Genomic DNA, 19,419 nt, shown 5'->3' on the forward strand with positions numbered 1-19,419 from the left:
TTTGTCCAAGTAAAAATCTAGAAATGGTTACCAAAAAACAACAAACAAAAATTCTTAGGAATAATTCATTTTTTAGTTGATAAATGTGAAGGTTTGGAGTGTGTGTGTGTGTGCTGTATCTATTGAATGGCTTGATGTCATAATATTTGAATATCTGGAAATATAATCATTATGTCACTCACATAACAGAAAATTGTGAGTTTAATAGAAAAAAATAATTGCTGGAACCTGGGTTTTTTTCCTTCAAATTTCTCAGTCTGTATCCATAAAAAGAGAAATACTATTATTTTAATATCATCTGATTTTGTTTTCAGAATCACTGTTAGCCCTTGCTGCAAAAAACTGGTCACATACCATTCTGTTGGGTTGTTTGTAATCCAGCACCACTCCCAAAGACTTTTGAAAGATAGATTTTAGTTAGTGTTAGGGTTTCAGATTATTTTTTCTTTTGATCTATTTCTATTGCAAAGAAACCAAATGTAATTAAAAGCAACAAACAAGTAAACCATATATTGTTGACACTAACAAGATCTAAATTAAGTTAGTCTTGCATATGACTGTACTGGTTACCTTAAGGAAAAAAATGAATGGATTTATGGAGAATATAACTCAATTCAAGTGGCAGGTTGTTTACACAATCTCTTTCCTCTTCAGGAACAATATACTTTCAGGATACCTGGATCATGAATAGTAGAGTGACAGTGACAACATTAAGTGACAAATTTATCCTTTTTTTTTTAACATTGCAAGTTCTGTTATGAAAATATGTAAGGTGCTGGAGATAATGCTTATTTTTTTAGTGATATCTTGTGTGGTTTTTAAATTTTTTAAATTTTTTTTATCAGAGCACTGGATGTTATACGCAACTAATAAATTGTTGAACACTACATCAAAAACTAATGATGTACTATATGTTGGCTAACTGAACATAATGCTTATTTTTTTTATGAGATCTACAAATACTCTTCTCAAGAATTTAATTTAAATATTTGAGAAAGGCTTGTTATGACCTTAAAATGACGATCAGTTAATTTACACAGAGCAAAGTTTATTCGTGTGCATTTCCATTTGTAATTCAGAATGTCTGGAACTTCTAGTACGTGTTACACAGCACGTAGAAGTATGGGTTTTATATACAAATGGTCCCTATGCTTTGAGAGTTTACCTAATTGTGCTTGTTTTTAAATATGTTTGTAAATCAAACCAACCCAGTCTACGGGGTTTACTGAATTGCACAATTTCTTTTCCTCCAAGGATACTCTGTGAAACTGTAAAGGACTTTGTTGCCAAAGTAGAGAAGGCCTATGAAAAAACGTTGGAAAACGCCGTTGCAGCCGACGCCGTGGCCAGTAAAGTAAGGGGGTCACCTTCGGGGCATGCAAGTTTTTTACTGACAACCTTAACATTGTACTGTTTCACAGCTAAATTGATTAAGTGACTTTCTTGCCAAAACATCTTAAATCAAGAGAAAAACTACTTTGGAATCAGATATAAGGGATTAAAATATATTCTATTTTACAGTTACCCTGGAATATGTAGGAAAACTGCATTGCTGAAGACCATTCGACAACCTGAATTTTATATCAACTCCCTTTTCCCACAGATTGACATCTCCAAGGAGAAATGCTCAGCAGCAGGGTCACGTGGGGGAAAAGGCTGGGCGGCTGGTGTTCCAGTGGGGAGAGGAATGGCTTTCCATTTCCAGGCAAACTGGTCATCAGGCTCCCTCCTCTCCTGGTTCTTTGGGTTCCCCAGGCATTATGGTCCTTGGCCCCTTTCAGGGTTCTGTTTCTTGTTTTGCCTTTTTCTTTATAGATTTTTTTCCCCTTTATGAACTTTCTGAGGCTAAAGTAAGAACCTTAAAAGCTATTCTCTTTGCTTTCATTTGTTCATGACAGGGCATTCCTACAAAAGGTTTGGCTTTCTTGGGCTTGCAAAGGAATGATCTCCTCCAGATTTATGCTGTGGTTGGTGGTTTAATTGAGTGAAAGGAAAAGGAAATAGAAATAAACAGACATTTGATGTTTTCAGCCTCTTTTTTCTTATTTTTCTCTTCTGTGGAGCACTTCCGAAGACAGAAGACCTCTAGCCATATTTTTTTCTCTTAACTATTTCTGCTGTAGTCTCGTCTTAGCATGACATCAAGGACAAATAAATGGAGGAGGGAAGGACGGGAATCTGTGTTGATAAAAGATGCATTAGGGCAGTCTTAGCAATAGCTTCAGCCCTCCATGTTTCTTTGCCCTTAGTCATTCGAGAAAAGCTGACAGAAACAAGGGCAGAGTGCATGTTTTTCTTTCTGCATCTTCTTTTTCTTCTTTATCCTTGTGCATTTTCCTTTTTGCTCTTTTTTTGAGCCAGTAATCCCGTAGACACCATTCACCCCTTTCACAACCAAAGCTTTGAAGGAGAGCTTACCAAGACTAACCCAGACCTTCAGTTTATGATGCTCAAAACAGTACCATACGTCGATTACTTTAGAAAAAAAAAAAGCTTACACAATATTTTGTATAAGTTTTGCATAAGTTTTTTGTGGAACGTGTCACTTTGAAGTGAAGTGTTTGTTCTTTTCTTTTAAGGAAAAATACCTATGTAAAGATGATAGAGATTTTCTTTTAAGGAAAAATAATTATATAAAGATGGTAGAGTTGGAGTATTCTGGAAGGACACATAAAAATTTACATAATTGTGCTCTTTCACAAAAATGATAAATTATTTAGTCTATAAGCTGTCTAAAGTATAATTTACAATGGATAGCCAATTAATTGGTAAATATTAATATAGGCATCTTTTCCTACAAAATCAGAAGTGATTCACTCAAATTGTCCTTTTCCATTTCCATCCAATGGAGATTCATTGCTGTATTTTTGTTTTCTTAGTGTTCAGTCCTAAATGAAAAGCTTGAACAACTGCTTCAAGCTCTGCACACGGATTCCCAGGCTGCCCCCGTTCTCCCAGGCATCCACTCTCTCATTGTAGAAGAAGATACCGTGGAATCTTCCAGTGAAGAATCCTTGTGTGAAAGCAAAGAACAGCTCGTGGATAACCCTGCAAAACCTCCCTCCCAGAAAGCTGTCAAACCAAAGGAAATAATGTTGCGGGCAAACAGTTTAAAGAAAGCAGTGAGACAAGTCATTGAAGAAGCCGGCAAAGGTACACATGAGCAAAGTTAGCTTTTGAAGAAGTTAGCCGCAGTCCTATCTTGTAAGCACAGTGGCATTTTAATATTGGTCAGACTGTACACACACAAAAAATTTTCAGGCAGGACAGAAGATAAGGCCATTAGAATGAAATTTGTACTAAGTCTTATTTGTTGTTTTAGTAGGATCTGCGTATGATACTAACGTGAGGATCAGCATATTAATGATCCATCTCAAAGATAAAAATACACTGGAAACATTGAAAATTACTTTAAGTTACAATTATAAAATTTTAAATATCTTTTACCTAATTGGAATCTGTTGAGTTCTTAAAGAAAATCAAACCTGTAAACTACTTTGAAAATACTTCCTTAAATTCATTTCCTAAATGTTTATGTTGCTTTTTAAAGAGTCTATAAAGGTTCTGCCTGTATTTTAATTTTTTGTATGAATATAATGTATATACTTCTCTTAAAATTTTAGGAGTGGACTAAAGTTAACTTTAACATAAAAAATTAATATTTGAAAACACTTTATAGGTTGTAACTTGTAGTTGGACTTGTATTTCATTCTCGAATTCTTTTATTTTTTCTTCTAATAAAAATATGATTTTTACAATTTTAAATATTTAGTTTTATAATCTCTAGTACTTATAGATATTACCCCCAAACTTATTACCAGTTACTATTTATTTGTGAATATGGAATTTCTTTTGCTTTATGTTTCATTTTTCTTTTTACACATATATTAATATTTATGGATTTTATTTTTACTTGTCCAAACATATTTCTCTACTTACTACTTAAAGTTATGGACGACCAGAGTGTTCATCCCTGTGAACCAGTTAACCAGTCATTCGATAATGATAGTACAGAAACAGATGAATCTAAAGAAGAATCTAAAGACGATGATGCAAAAGAGTCATTAACTGGTAAGAAAACTAATTATTTTGGAATTAAATAGAATACAATTCTGCTTTTAGTTTTCAAAAGGCTTATCAGTTTGAAATAAACTTTGTATTTTTATTTTTAACAAGGCTTTTCAGAAGTTAAAGATTAGATATTTATGAATACTAAAATAATAAAGGTAACATTTAGATGATTGTCAAGTATTCCCACATCACTTTTTGTCATATAGTTTGGAGATTATCATAATAAACTAAGGATTATGGAACCAAACATGGCTAAATATCTTAATTTTCCTGAGGAAAAAGGGAAGAAACACCTAAATCGGCAGATTTTAACCTGTCTTTAGCCCATAGATGCCTTTGAGAATTATGTGAAATCTGCATGTCACATATGCACAAATCTTGCCATTTAAATAATTGAGCAGTCCCCTGAATTCCATTGATCAGCCTGGACGGTTTGCTAATTCTTATTGCTAAATTAATCTTCAAAATCACTGGACATGTAGTTACACCCCTATCTCTACTGAAATCATATTTGCCAGGAAATTAATATGTAATCACTTGAAGAAAAGTAATTATTCCTCTACTTTTTAAGTTTGAAGATGAATTTATACTTTTAATATTTCAGATTGTATAAGGGAATAATTATTCATTTACTAGAATAAAGCGAAGCAGAAATTAAAGTATTAATGAGTCTGAGAAGATAATATGAAAATAATTGCATGGTACTAATGAAAAGTCAACACTATTAACTCAGAACTGCAATCGTTAAGTTTCTGCTTTACTTTCATGACATATACACTTGGGCACATTGCTTAATTTCTTGGCAGTTTCCTCATTTGTAACATGGGGATAATGATGTGCCTGCTAGCTGTGAGGGTTGGAGACGTTGATATATGGGGAGTGCCTAGAAAATTCTGTCATTCTATTACCAGTGCTACTCCTTCCACTGCTTTGGCTGCTAATTACATCAGCTTCGAAAGAATGCTCCTTACTTGAATGTAAAACTCTCAGAAACTTTGAAAGTAGACCTTATAGGCTTCGCATGTCTGACATACAACCAATGCATACATATTCTACACCCGTAGCCCTTTTAGATTTGAAATGTACGTATTCCAGCACACAACTCAACTCTACAACCTTGCACCCTATAGACCTTAAAGATCCCTGTTGCAGCATATAATCCAATACAGGCATACTTTAGAACCCTCTTGACAGATGGCCATTGAGCCTTTGGACCACTCACTTTCTTTTTTCGGTTCGTTTTAGATATTTTATTTTATGTTTTTAAGTAATCTCTACATCCAACGTGGAGCTTGAACTCACGAACCCAGGACCAAGAGTCGCAAGCTCTGCATACTGAGCCAGCCAGGCGCCCCACCACTCACTTTCAATACATCCCATTCTTAAGATCAGCTTTTAATTGTTAGAAAGTTTTTCTTTATATTCAGCTTTATATTTTCTTCCTTAAATTTATACCCATGGGCACACTAATTAATAAAGTTTTATGTATGATAATGGTAACAGGAACAACTGCCGACTTTTGGTGTGGTGCTTTATGGGTCGCTTAAAAGGAAGTTCATATATATTTCTTCACAGTATTGAAGATAACTCCACCATGTAGTGGCCCTTAAATGATACTGAAAACAGCTTTCATGGCCTCATGGCCTCTTCCCACACCTTATATCTTCTTTTCCACATTATCTCCTCAATTATTTTACCAATTTTTAACTCGATTTCAAACTTTTAGTTTTTCTGGTTGCACTCAATTGGTCAATATGATGCCCCATTTTGAACACAATCCCCCTGATATTTCTGTAGTATAATATCACACTGATAGCCATACACTACTCATTCTGGACATTTTTTTATGTTCTAAGGACTACCCAAGATTTTTTCTTGGCATGAAGTATTATATTGTAATACTCTATAAACCTGGTCTCCTCCTATTTTTGTGCAAGTGATTTTTTTTAAACCTAATTAGAACCTAATTAGAGCAGTACATGCTCATCCCTATGAACTTTTATCTTTTCGATTTGGATCTATCATTGCATCCTGTCAAAATCTTTTTTTTTTTTATTTAAAAAAATGTTTTTACGGGGCGCCTGGGTGACTCAGTAGTTAAGCGTCTGTCTTCGGCTCAGGTCATGGTTCCTGGGTCCTGGGATCGAGCCCCGCATCAGGCTCCCTGCTCAGTGGGAAGCCTGCTTCTCCCTCTCCCGCTCCCTCTGCTTGTGTTCCCTCTCTTGCTCTTGCCAGGTGAGCTTGAGAAAGCGGAGACTATGCCTTCTGACTGGGCGAAAAGACCAGGGAAAGAACACAGTGACTTTTGGTCAGGCTGATTAGTTTTGGTTCTTTGTATGATTATTATCATATTTCCTTATCGCTCTATGGTGACTTTGTATCCTAGATTCTCCAGAACTTTACAATTTCAAATATTTCTTTTCAGGGCATCTGGCTGGCTCAGTCAGTAGAGCATGAGACTCTTGATCCTCAGGGTCATGAGTTTGAGCCCCACATTGGGTGTGGAGCCTTCAGCTTTTCCAATGCTCTGTCCCATATCGTATCCATGCCCAAATCTGTACCCTTCCCAGCAAAAGACAAACATTCCAGATTTCCAGATGTAAGAATAGATCCCTCTTGCTTGGACTGCTGCGCACACTGCTCTCCCGGCCTTTAATGTGCCCTCCTCCACACGTTGACAACACTCATAGGCACCATTCATGCAACCACGACTGAGTGCCAGACACTCAGGGCCCAGATTTCAGGCCATAGACTTTTTGGGTTTCCTTCTCCCAACCTAATTGACCTTCCTTCTTTTCTTCCCCATTTTGATGAGAAGTCACCGTTGGGAAGTCCTGCTGCAGCTCTAACTTCAATTCTGCCTGCTCGGTGACCCTGAAAGTTTAGGCAGCCGAAGCCTCCACCCAGAGCACAGCCTCCCTCCTGTCTCTCACCACACACACACACACACACACACACACACACACACACACACACACACACACACACCCTGTCAAAATCTTTTGAAGCTTGATTGTATCATCTCAAACTTACTTCATCTAGAGTTTAATTAGCAGGACTTGTATGTCTTCATCCATTAATAATGCTGACTTAAGCAGGGCTGACAATGGCATTCTTAAAGTATGCTGCTTGATCATTTCCCTTAAGATAAGGCATGGTTTCTTTGGAGGATTGGCTTTCCAGCGCTCATTGCTAATGATTTTCCAACCGGCTACCATCACATCTTACTATATTCTCATGAACTGAACACTTCCATTGTAGTCTGCAAAGAAAACTAAAAAATAAAGTTATGCAGCTATAAATATTGATATTGAAATAGACATAAACTTACACATATTGCAACATTGGATACCTTAATGTTGCAATATTTGATCTTATTTTCTAACTAGTAATCCAATTTAGTGGGAATCAGTAGTAATGGAAGTATTTCTGTATTAAATAATCATTACTTTTTGAAGAGCATTCATTGTATTATTAAATTATGCAATGATTCATATGCCTGAGATGTACAATACAGTATATTAATATGATCAATGAGATGTTATGTTTAAGAAGAACCATGAAACATTAATTTAGTTACCTGCAATGTTACATCAATCTTAGTCACTAAGATGCTCTCTGGTTTTTATCAGAGACGAATATCAAAAGGTTGTTTTTATTAGAAATTAGCTCCAGGTCTCGCATCTGTCCAAAAAAAAGTGTCTGTCTGCTACTTTTCTTTAGTGCAACTGGACTGTTTTTGAAGAAAAAGAGAGTGTAAGATTGATATGGTTAGTTTGTAATTAGTCTTAGGGAGAGTAAAGATAATTAAATTTTTGAGTATTTTTAAATTGAGTTTGAGGAATACTGTTTTTTTTAAACACCTGCCAATAGCTCCTAAATTAGTTAAAGATACTATTTGTTCTCCATTAAATTGCCCTAGTTTAGACAGAATTAAATCTCTTTTTTTGTTGACTTTAGGAGTAATTCTGTTTTGGAATAATTTTTTAAATGTATTGAACATTTGAAAGAATATGATAGACCTGTTTTGGGCAAAATTTTGTTTTGAATATGTAGTTAGTTGAGAAGTGCAGGAAAACATACATTGGTTTCATTTGAAAAAAAATACCATTTTTCCTTTCCTGTATGGAAGACAATGTTAACTCATGTTTCACATCTTAGCTCTGGGATTACATTAATTAAATTTGATTATTCACCCAACGTTTATGACAAAAGGATTACACTGATAGTATACATTATAACACATATGTAGCATTTTCAAAAATCATCAGTCTTCAAAATTTCTTTTTATCTTTAAATATGGGTTGGCCACATTCAAATTATGAGTATTACTGACCTTTAATTATGGTAGGCCTGTATTTTCTACTAATCTCCATCTGTTTGAAATGAGCTATCAGGACATCTACCTGTGGCCGAATCTCAAAGAAGTGAAAACAATGGTAGAAGAATAGGTAAACACAATGTAATATTTTCAGTTCTGCTAATTGATTTAAACGTGCATTGAATTATTTTATGTCCTGCATTTATCAGGGCTTTCTTATTCTTATAACTTTATTATTACCTTTGTTTTTTTTTTTTTTATAATCGGGACCTTTTGCCAACAGTTAAAACTGCACCTGCACCTCGGTCTCCAGATGGCCGGGCAAGTCGTTCCCAAACTGACTCTGGCTCTGGTCCAGCTGTGGCAGCCAGCAAAGAAAACCTCCCTGTGCTCAACACCAGAATAATCTGCCCAGGTAGTATAGATTCTGAAACATGGCGTATTTTTAAGTATTTCTGTGAAAATGTATTAAGTACTCATTTCCATGCACTACAGAAATGTGTTCTTAGAGATGAATGTCCCTTGAGGAGAATGTTCTTGTCACTCTTATCAACCAGACTCCAGATCTTAGACTTGTGTGTGTGTGTGTGTGTGTGTGTGTGTGTAAGAATTGTCTATGAAGTACTAAAATACATGTTTTGGGGCCCTGCCCTGAGAAATTTTAATTGAGTTATACTAGAATGCAGCGCAGGAATCTGCATTTATTAAGCACCCAGGGTAAATCTGATCCTATATTCCACTACCTCTTAGGTATCTCCACAGCTTTCCTCTTTGTTGTAAGCCACAAGTCTCTCTGTCATTTTTAGACTAGTAACATTGCTTCCTTTCAGAACATCTGAGACTGCTATTCCAGCTCTGATGAGATGAATTGACCTTGGGATTGGGTTAGTACTAGTGGAAAGCAAAGAACGTGTGCAGCCGGGGAGGAGGAAAATACAGATGCCTCTGATGTCTCCTTAAGTACCAGTTGTTTGACTTAGTGAAAATGCTCCAGATTTATTCCAGAGTCGATTGGATCCCAAATTACACCCTGAAAATCAGTCTGTCCTACAAGGTGAATCACAATTCAATAATAATAGTTGGAGATTTTATTATCGCACTTTCGATAGTGGATAGAACAACTAAACAAAAATCAACAAGGAAATAGAAGATTTGAAAAACGTATAAAACAAGCAGACCTAACAGGTGTCCTACAGAACACTCCACCTAATAACAGCAGAATATACATTCTTGTCTAATGCTCATGGAACGTTTTCCAGGATGGATCGTATATTAGGCCATCAAACAATTCTCAGTAAATTTAAAAGGATTGAAATTATACAAAGGACGATTTTTTACCACAGTGGAATGAATTTAGAAATCCATAACAGAAGGAAATTTTGGAAATGTACAAATACATGGACATATGTGGGTCAAAGAAAAAAAATCAGAAGAAAAATTTTTAAATACTTTGATATGAAGGAAAACAAAAATACACCACACCAGAACTTACTTGATACAGCTAAAGAAGTGCTTAGAGTGAAATTTATAGCTGTAAATGCCTATATTAAAAGGTAGAAAGATCTCAAAATCTAATTCTCCACCTTAATAAACTGGAAAAGGAAGAACAAACATACCCAAAGCAATGAGCAGGAAAGAAATAATACAGTTTGGTGTGGAAATAAATGACATAGAGAATAGAAATCAATACAGAAAATCAATGAAACCAAAAGTTGATTCTGTGATCAGCTTAACAAATTGATAAGCCTTTGCTAGAGAGACCAAGGAAATAAAAAGAGAAGATTTGAACTACTGAAATCAGGAATGATAGAGGAGAGACATCACTAACAACCTTACAGAAATAGAAAGGATTATAAGGGAAAATTATCAAATATTATGTGCCAGCAAATTAGATAACGTCGTTGAAATGGACCAACTCCTGGAGACGTGCAAACTACCAAAACTGATTCAAGAATAGAAAATCCAGGGCGCCTGGGTGGCTCAGTTGGTTGGGCAGCTGCCTTTGGCTCACATCATGATCCCAGGGTCCTGGGATCGAGCCCCGCTTCGGGCTCCCTGCTCAGCGGGGAGCTTGTTTCTCCCTCTCCCACTCCCCCTGCTTGTGCTCTCTCTCTCTGTCTCTTTGTCAAATAAATAGATAATCTTAAAAAAAATAAAAGAATAGAAAATCCAACTAGACCTATAACAAAACTTCCTACAAAGAACAGGCCAGCATGCATAAAGTTTCAGTTAAGGAAGGTGAATAAGTTCTAGAGATCTGCTGTGTACAACATTGTACCTATAGTTAACAATACTGCCTTGTATACTTAAAAATTTGTTAAGAGGATAGATCTCATGTTACGTGTTCACAATAAAATAAAAAGTAAAAACAAAACAAAACCAAAAACAAAATAAAACAAAAATAATCTATGCCTAAGTCCTGGGCTCACCTGACTAAGTCATTTTCCTTTTCTAATGGTTAGCTGGTAAGCCATCATTGGTCTACCTCTTTAGGATCTTCAAATGAATTCATTTTACATTTTGCTCAGCTTTTCTATTTGCCCTCATTGTGAGGAGGGGTAGTTGGTCTGATCAACTGATAACCTGCCATCATCAAAATGGTACATTTACTTTTAGTTTTTGCAAATTCTGGGTGGTTGTGGCTTTCCATAAGACTTTGTTCTCTCGGGGTGCCTGGGTGGCTCAATCGGTTAAGTGTCCAACTCTCGATTTTAGCTTAGGTCATGATCTCAGTGTTGTGAGATTGAGCCCTGCATCGGGCTCCATGCCCAACATGGATTCTCTCTTCTCTCCCTCTCCCTCTGCCCCTCCCCACTGCATGCTCTGTCTAAAAACAAAACAAAACAAAAAACAAAAACTATTTTCTCTCATAAATCAAAAAGAACAAATGAGTGGATGGAAGGAAGGAAGGAAAGAAAGAGGGAAGGAAGGAAGGAGACAATCTATAGGACAGGAGAAAATAGTTGTAAATGGCATACCTGATAAGGGACTAGTACTCAGAATATATAAAGAACTCTTAAAATTCAACAATGAAAAGACAAATACCTCAATTTAAAAATAGGCGAAGGATCTGAGTAGACACTTCCAAAAAGATACACAAATGGCCAATATGCACATGAAAAGATGCTCACTATTATTAGTCATCAGGGTAATGCAAATCAAAACCACAATGAGATACCATTTTACCTTACTGGGATGGCTATGATCAAAAAGGACAGATAATAACAAATATTGGCAAGGGCATTGAAAAATTGGAACTTCTATACATTGCTGGTTAGAATATGAAATGGTACAGCCATTTGGAAAAACAGTTTGGCAGTTCCTCAAAGAATTAAACACAGAGTTAACATATAACCCAGAAAACAACTCCTTGTTATAGACCCATGAGAATTAAAAATATATGTCTACACAAAACCTTGCACATGATCGTTTTAGAGCAACATTATTCATAATGGCCAAATAGAAGAAACAACTCAAGTAATCATCAGTTGATGGAGAAACAAAATGTGCAGTATCCATACAGTGGACTATTATTCAGCCTTTAAAAAGAACAAAGCACTGGTAAATACCACAACATGCTTACCTCCTAACATGTTATGCCAAGTGAAAGAAGCTTGACACAAAAAGCCACACATTATGTGATTACATTTGTACAATATGTTCAGAATAGTCAAATCCACAGGGAAAGAAAGTAGGTTAGTGGTTTCCAGGGTCTGGGGATGTAGGGAGTGGAGGGAAAGGAAAATGACTACCAACAGGTATGGGGTTTCTTTGAGGGTAATAAAAAAATGTTCTAGGGATGCCTGGGTGGCTCAGTAGGTTAAGCGTCTGCCTTTGGCTCAGGTCATGATCCCAGGGTCCTGAGATCAAGCCTTGCATCGGGCTCCCTGCTCAGTGGGTAGTCTGCTTTTCCTTCTCCCTCTGCCCCTCCCCCTGCTTGTTCGCATGTGTGCGTGCGCTCTCTCCCTCAAATAAATAAATCTTTAAAAAATATATTCTAAATTAGGTGGTACTGATCATTACACAACTTTGTGTATATAATACAAACGGCTGAATCATACACTTACTTAAAAGGTGAATTTTATGGTATGTGAATTATATCTCAATGAAACATTAAAATAAAAAAAGATAAATGCAGAACATGTTTGATTCTGGAAAGGCCTCCTTGTCTAGAGGTTATATCTCTATTTAAACCTGGAACCGTGGGATGACCTTTCTGGGCTAAAGCTGTGAATATGGCTAACCTTAAAATATTATACTATTAGGGGCGCCTGGGCAACATAGTGAGTTAGGTCTCCCACTCCTGGTTTCAGCTCCACGCTTAGTGCGGAAAATCTCTCTCCCTCTGCCCCACCCCCCAGTGCTTGTTCTTGCTCTCTCTCCTAAAATAAATGAAAAATAAAAGCTTTTTTTTAAAAAAAGAAAATATACTTTTCTTTGGGGCAGCTGGAGTTTGACTCTTCACATCTCCAAACTGTTCTTATTTTCCTCACCAGAATGGTTGTTTTGTTCATTTATTCACTTATTTAGAGATAAAAGAAACTGGCATAACTAAGTATGCTATAGCCCGTTCAAAACTATGAAATTAAATGAGAGAATAAAATTCATCTTGATTATTTGATAATCAGTTCAACTTTGTAGCTAAAATAAGGAATAATAATCTTCTAAGACGAGTACACAGCTGAGGAAAAGAATGTTTGCTCAAGGACTTTTTCTTCTAATATCCCAGTGTTTCTGTATTCCATGACATATTTTTCCTCCCTCTTCTTTCCTTTTTGTTTGTTCTCTTAGGCCCCTATTACTTTGTCTTCTTTTCAGAGTTTAATGCTTCTAGCATCAACAATTAGTTATGTAGATCATAAAATTAATTAGCTTTGAACATCATAATTACCTTGTAGAAAACTAACTAGTTGTTGAAATAAACTTGAAGTTTTACATATTTGGAGGTAAGATAAATGCTGTATTTTTCTTAAATTCATAAATACCTGTGTTTAATATTTTTGTACTCTTGACACTAACACTGAGTTTTGTGTATGTCCGTTAATTTTTTTCCCCAAAGATTTTATTTATTTATTGGAAAGAGAGAGAGAGCATGAGCAGGGGAGGGGCAGAGAGAGAGAGGGAGAAGAACAAATAGACTCGCCTCCCTGCTGAGTGGGGACCCCAATGCAGGGCTCAATCCCAGGACCCTGGGGTCATGACCTGAGCCGAAGGCAGATGCTTAACCGACTGAGCCACCCAGGCGCCCCTCTGTTAATATTTTTAATTGAATATTATTATCTATGCTTTGAGAATATGGAAGTGGTAACTCTGTGACATTCTTGGTAATTCAGCCTTTATCGTAAATTCCTTATAGACTACCATCTTATTTACTGTAACAAAGGAAGTAATATTTATTTGTTGAAGTTATAGAATCACTAGAATGGTAAGTGAGGAACTGTCACAAAGAAACTCTTATTTGGGTCTTCATCTGCTGCATTTTTATGACAACGTGTAGATCCTAAGAAGCCTCAAAAATCTTGTAATTACCAATGTCATAGTTCTTAGTTTTGACTAATGAGAAGAGCAGACACTGAAAACCATGCTTTGGGGCAAGGTGTCTGAGATTAGGCCTGAAAACAATGCACTGGCTCTTTCTCTGTCTTTTTACTTAACATGTGATCTTGTATGTCTTTATTTTTCTGGCCAGGTTTAAGAGCAGGATTAGCTGCCTCGATTGCTGGGAGTTCTATAATCAACAAAATGTTACTAGCAAATATTGATCCTTTTGGTGCAACGCCATTTATTGACCCAGATCCAGATTCAGTGTAAGAAAATATTTTTGTAAATATCTTGTTTTGGCTTTTCTTGTTTCTCCTTTATACTGATGGTAACATTGTCAATGCATTACAAGAAATTTGGCTCCCCATACAAAGAGGCTCATTAGAAAATTCCAAAAGTTGATAATGATGAGTACATTGATGCATTTGAAACACATTTGTTTTCATGATCTCTTCCTGAGGTAGGTCCTGTCCGGCCGATTGTCTCATGGGCTGGACAGGACCCATGTGTAGGATCACAACCCTATGGCAAAATGAGGCACAGCTGTATTCACTTTCCCCTAGAATATTGTATTCATCGGCACCTTCATAACCATTTTTTTTTCTATTCCTTTTTCCTCCTTTCTTCTCAGTGTTGCCAAATCTCTCATCTTTCCCCATCCAGCTTCTAGGTTGATTTATTTCAAGAAGCTTCTGGCCCACATTGATCTCTTCCCTTCTTAAAACTACAGGGGTTTTTTTTTGGCAGTTCAATATGAGCTTTTACTTTCATATTAAATTTTGCTTTTGTTATACCTCATTTCTCTAATGACACTCCTCAAAGACAGTACCATATTTTAAACTTCTTTGTACTTTCCAAAGCACCCAGAAGATGGACTGGACCTAGTCATTTTACTGCTCAGTAAATATTTGTCCATTGATAAGAGTACAAGTGGAGAAAAATTTCTAGTGATCAAAAAAAGAGCATTGGCACCTGACTGCAAGGCCCTCCCATTTGTGTGTTTGGTGAGGGTCTTACACAGGAAGCAGAACTAAGGTTTTATTACAATTAATAGAAAAGCATTACCATGACTCTGTCTCTGCTTTGCCTTGTTCACTATCCCTTTATATCATATGTACCAAAAATGACATATATGTTCTGGGCTTGTGCACATGACCTATGACTAGGAGATAATTCCTGCTAAGTTTTACTCTCATCTATAAGGCATGGAAGCTTAAATGCTTTTAAGTGCTATTTTGTGTGCAAATTATAATTGTTATGAATCTGAAGTTGACTTTTATGTACGTTTCCTTATTATCACAGAGATGGATATTCAGAAAAATGTGTCATGAACAATTACTTTGGGATTGGATTAGATGCAAAAATTTCATTAGAATTTAATAACAAGAGAGAGGAGCACCCTGAAAAATGCAGGTAATTTTGGTAATAGTAGTAATGTTATTACATGAAGGTAATTTCACTTTAATTTCATTTATTAGCTCTTTTGCTCGCTCTGCCTTTAAAGAGTAAATCAATAATAGCTATTAAATTGTCTGCCAATATTTATTTCAGGAGCCGAACTAAAAACTTGATGTGGTATGGAGTCCTTGGAACCCGGGAGTTATTACAGAGATCGTATAAGAATTTAGAACAGAGGGTTCAACTTGAGGTAAGTTTATCTTGAAGTAAAGATAGTTCAGATTATCTTACTTAGAAAAATAATTATATTTGCAGAGCTAATTTGGCCTACATGCCTCTTCAAGTGTTTAAACACTCAATGGAGGTGATTATCAACTTCATACTAAAGGAGGTATAGACACTGGATATGAATGACACACTTAATTATCATTATCATTAGCTCCTGAAATGTGGGTGGTTCTGTGGAGTCATGGTGCTCCGTGAGAAGGTGGGGCTATGATGAGGACATTTATAGGGGAGCATTTCTTTTTTTTTTTTAAGTTTTTATTTATTTAATTGACAGAGAGAGAGAGCGTGAGAGGGAACACAAGCAGGGGGAGTGGGAGAGGGAGAAGCAGGCTTCCTGTGGAGCAGGGAGCCTGATGTGGGGCTCAATCACAGGACACTGGGACCATGACCTGAGCTGAAGGCAGACGCTTAACACCCAGGCGCCCCTATAGGAGACCATTTCTAACGAATGCCCACAGATTTTTTCATTTAAGTTTACAAATTCTGGCCCAATTCTATAATGCCTGACATTTCACAAATCCCTGAAAAAACATTCATAGTATAAAGACTCTTTTAATTTAAATGTGCATTTGTTCTAATTCTAACAATAGTAAAATAAAAAGAGATTTTGAGCATTTAAATTTTTTAGTATGTTTTACTAATTTAAAGAGGAAATTAAGGACAGCAAGTTATTTACTCTCCTTCACTAACAGGGAAAAGAAGATTGGGGACATGGCTCTGAAAAGTCTATTAACTTCTGTGAATTTTATTTTCTTTCACTGTTGGTCCAGGATTCATAGGTGATGCTGATACACATGTCTTTCCTATCTTGTATCTTTTTATAACCAGATATTTTTAGTTAAGGTGTAGCCTAGGTACAGAAAAGTGTGCAAATCTTGTCTACAGCTCATTAAATTAAACAGGAGCATTAATTTTTTAGGTGTTATCTTTACACTGGAATGCGGACTACGGAAGTGCCTGGCTCATTCATTATCAACTCAATGTCCTAGTAAAGATAAACTCACTATACCTTCCCTTATAGAGCACAAGCACATGATCAGCTGGTTTGATCTATCATCGCTATGAAATTAAGATGGATGTTACTGGCATTTCTTTCATTTCCTTTAAGTTAGTTATATGATTTAAACAGCTTGTTCTAAAGCACACAAAGATACCTGTTCAATTTATTGGATTCAGAAAAAGTTTATTATTCTACTCAATACTTAATGTTTGTTCACTTTAATAAATACACATTGAGCATTAGCTGTGTGCCAGGAATGGCCCTAGGTGCTGGGATAGAGTATAAACCTTTGAATGTATTTTTAGGAAAAAGAAAATGTAAAAAATGCGTGAAGGAGTACAATCAAGTAGAAGATATTCTTAGTTATTTAAAATGGTTGAAAAATGGATTGAAACTGGATTTTCATTTGTTCTGAAGTTCGGAGATCATTTCGATGGGGCATTAAAATGCAAGTTTTATAAAGTTATGTTAATTACTTTTTATTGTAAGAATTAATGAAACCATAGCATCTATTGTAAGTATGACATCTGCAAGCTCTCCTCTTTTAAAATGAAGGATTAAACCTTCAATTCAGTAAGAATTTGCTTACCTGTCATGTATAATTTACTCACCAGCCAGAGGAAAATTTTTCCGTACTTAAGTGGTAATTTTAATTTTCATTTAAGTGATTAATTAGAAGACACAGAGTTTAAGATACTTCCCGGCATGCATGGTGTTTCTTTCCTTGGTTTTGGTTCTGACTGCTTGAGAAACTCAGCTTTGAGTCTGGCCAGCCACCAGGTAGTTACAGAGCAGGCGCAGGGTACCAGGAGTTGAGAAAGGTGCTAGATGAGGTGGTTGGGACCCAGAAGCCCTCACTGAACCTGCTTCCAAAAAACACTGGACATAAGCACAAAGGTGACCATAATGCAAGTGAGAATATCGTAAGTGATCTGAAAAAAACTCCAGAAAAGTACTGCCTGATTTTGACAGAAAGAAGAGGTAAAACATTATTTTGAGTCGGTGTTCTGTTACAACTTCTGCCATAGGAATATACACTTTAAATTTTTTTAATTAAAAAAAAGAGAGAGAAAGGTAACGTGTAGGAATGTATTTACAGGAGAAGCAAACATTACCAATACACTTCACACCATCATCCTTTGTCTTGGGTATTCGAGTGGCTTCCCAACTAGCAGTTTTGCTCTTTTTGTCTAACCTCTAAGCTTTTTACCTTACAGTGTGATGGGCAGTATATTCCTCTCCCCAGTCTGCAAGGAATAGCAGTGTTGAACATTCCCAGCTATGCGGGAGGCACTAACTTTTGGGGCGGAACTAAAGAGGATGATGTAAGTATCTTCTTGCACCTTCCAGATGCTAGGGACTGCCCACATTCCTTGGCCCATGGCCCTTCCCTCCATCTCCAAAGCCAACAAAGGCAGGCAGAATCTCCCATCGCATCATTCTGATCACCCCAACTGCCCTTCTCTTCCACTTTCAGTGACTTTTGTGGTTACCCTGGGCCCACTGCATCATCCAGGATAATCTCCCCTTCTCAAGCTCCTTCTAGTAATGACATGTGCAAAGTCTGTTTTGCCATGTAAAGTAACATTCACAACCTCAGCAGATTAGGACGTGGACTCTGTGGAGGTGGGAAGGGGGACCTTATCCTGCTTACCAGAATGCCTTCTGTACTTTTAACTTTCTAAATTTATGTGTCCATCATTATTATTTTTATCTTTAGGAATGTTAAGAGGGCTCATTTGGCCTTTGAAATTTAGAGCTATGTTTAGACAGGAAAGTCTGAAAAAAAACACAACCTAGCAAATGTAATAAATGTTTTAAAAATAATAAAATGAAAGAGAAGGAACAATTATTAAGATATACATAACAATAAAAAAAGGATTATTATAGTCTTTGAAGAATCACATGTGAGGAATGATAGCCCCTTTTATTTGAGGCTTATAGGAGTTCCCACTGACCCATTTTTTCAGGGCTTTTGAATGGGCAGACAGAGATTACAGTATAAAATAAATTGGAATATATTTGTAATTTTCATTATATGAATATATTCCAATCTTAATGAACTATAAAGCTTATATTAGCTGTTAATTTTTTGTCAGCCTGTAACTACTCTTAAATATTTTAAAGGGAAGAAATCAGTGAGATAAACAAAGCTAACAGCACCTACTAGGTAATCAGGTAGTGTTCTCAGAATTTCATGTTCATTATTAACAAGCACAATTTTTTAAAATTTTTTATTGTTATGTTAATCACCATACATTACATCATTAGTTTGTGATGTAGTGTTCCACGATTCATTGTTTGTGTATAACACCCAGTGCTCCATGCAGTACGTGCCCTCTTTACTACCCATCACCAGGCTAACCCATCCCCCCACTCCCCTCCCCTCTAGAACCCTCAGTTTGTTTTTCAGAGTCCATTGTCTCTCATGGTTCGTCTCCCCCTCTGACTTACTATTCTTCCCCTCCTGCTATCTTTTTCTTTTTTCTTAACATATATTGCATTATTTGTTTCAGAGGTACAGGTCTGTGATTCAACAGTCTTGCACAATTCACAGCGCTCACCGTAGCACATACCCTCCCCAATGTCTATCACCCAGCCACCCCATCCCTCCCACCCCCAACCACTCCAGTAACACTCAGTTTGTTTCCTGAGATTAAGAATTCCTCATATCAGTGAGGTCATATGATACATGTCTTTCTCTGATTGACTTATTTCACTCAGCATAACACCCTCCAGTTCCATCCACGTCGTTGCAAATGGCAAGATCTCATTCCTTTTGATGGCTGCATAATATTCC

At 36.4% G+C, this 19,419-nt stretch overlaps 1 protein-coding gene across 10 annotated transcripts in view; it reads left to right on the forward strand.

Moving 5' to 3' along the window:
• Nucleotides 1-19,419, forward strand: part of DGKH (diacylglycerol kinase eta) — a 176,820-nt gene that overhangs the window by 132,088 nt on the left and 25,313 nt on the right. For all 10 annotated transcript variants that reach the window (XR_012378791.1, XM_073894495.1, XM_025874825.2 and 7 more), the window contains 8 exons: nucleotides 1,255-1,354; nucleotides 2,880-3,153; nucleotides 3,949-4,071; nucleotides 8,676-8,807; nucleotides 14,082-14,199; nucleotides 15,236-15,346; nucleotides 15,485-15,581; nucleotides 17,837-17,944. Coding sequence is in view for 9 of the 10 variants with exons in the window: in XM_073894495.1 (XP_073750596.1) it covers nucleotides 1,255-1,354; nucleotides 2,880-3,153; nucleotides 3,949-4,071; nucleotides 8,676-8,807; nucleotides 14,082-14,199; nucleotides 15,236-15,346; nucleotides 15,485-15,581; nucleotides 17,837-17,944 (1,063 nt within the window). In the remaining variant the exon portion in view is untranslated. The remainder of the gene's footprint in view (nucleotides 1-1,254; nucleotides 1,355-2,879; nucleotides 3,154-3,948; nucleotides 4,072-8,675; nucleotides 8,808-14,081; nucleotides 14,200-15,235; nucleotides 15,347-15,484; nucleotides 15,582-17,836; nucleotides 17,945-19,419) is intronic.

This window comes from Callorhinus ursinus, unplaced genomic scaffold (assembly GCF_003265705.2).
Source record: "Callorhinus ursinus isolate GAN/ISIS: 27379988/994484 unplaced genomic scaffold, GSC_fseal_2.0 scaffold7, whole genome shotgun sequence".
Lineage (NCBI taxonomy): Eukaryota > Metazoa > Chordata > Mammalia > Carnivora > Otariidae > Callorhinus > Callorhinus ursinus.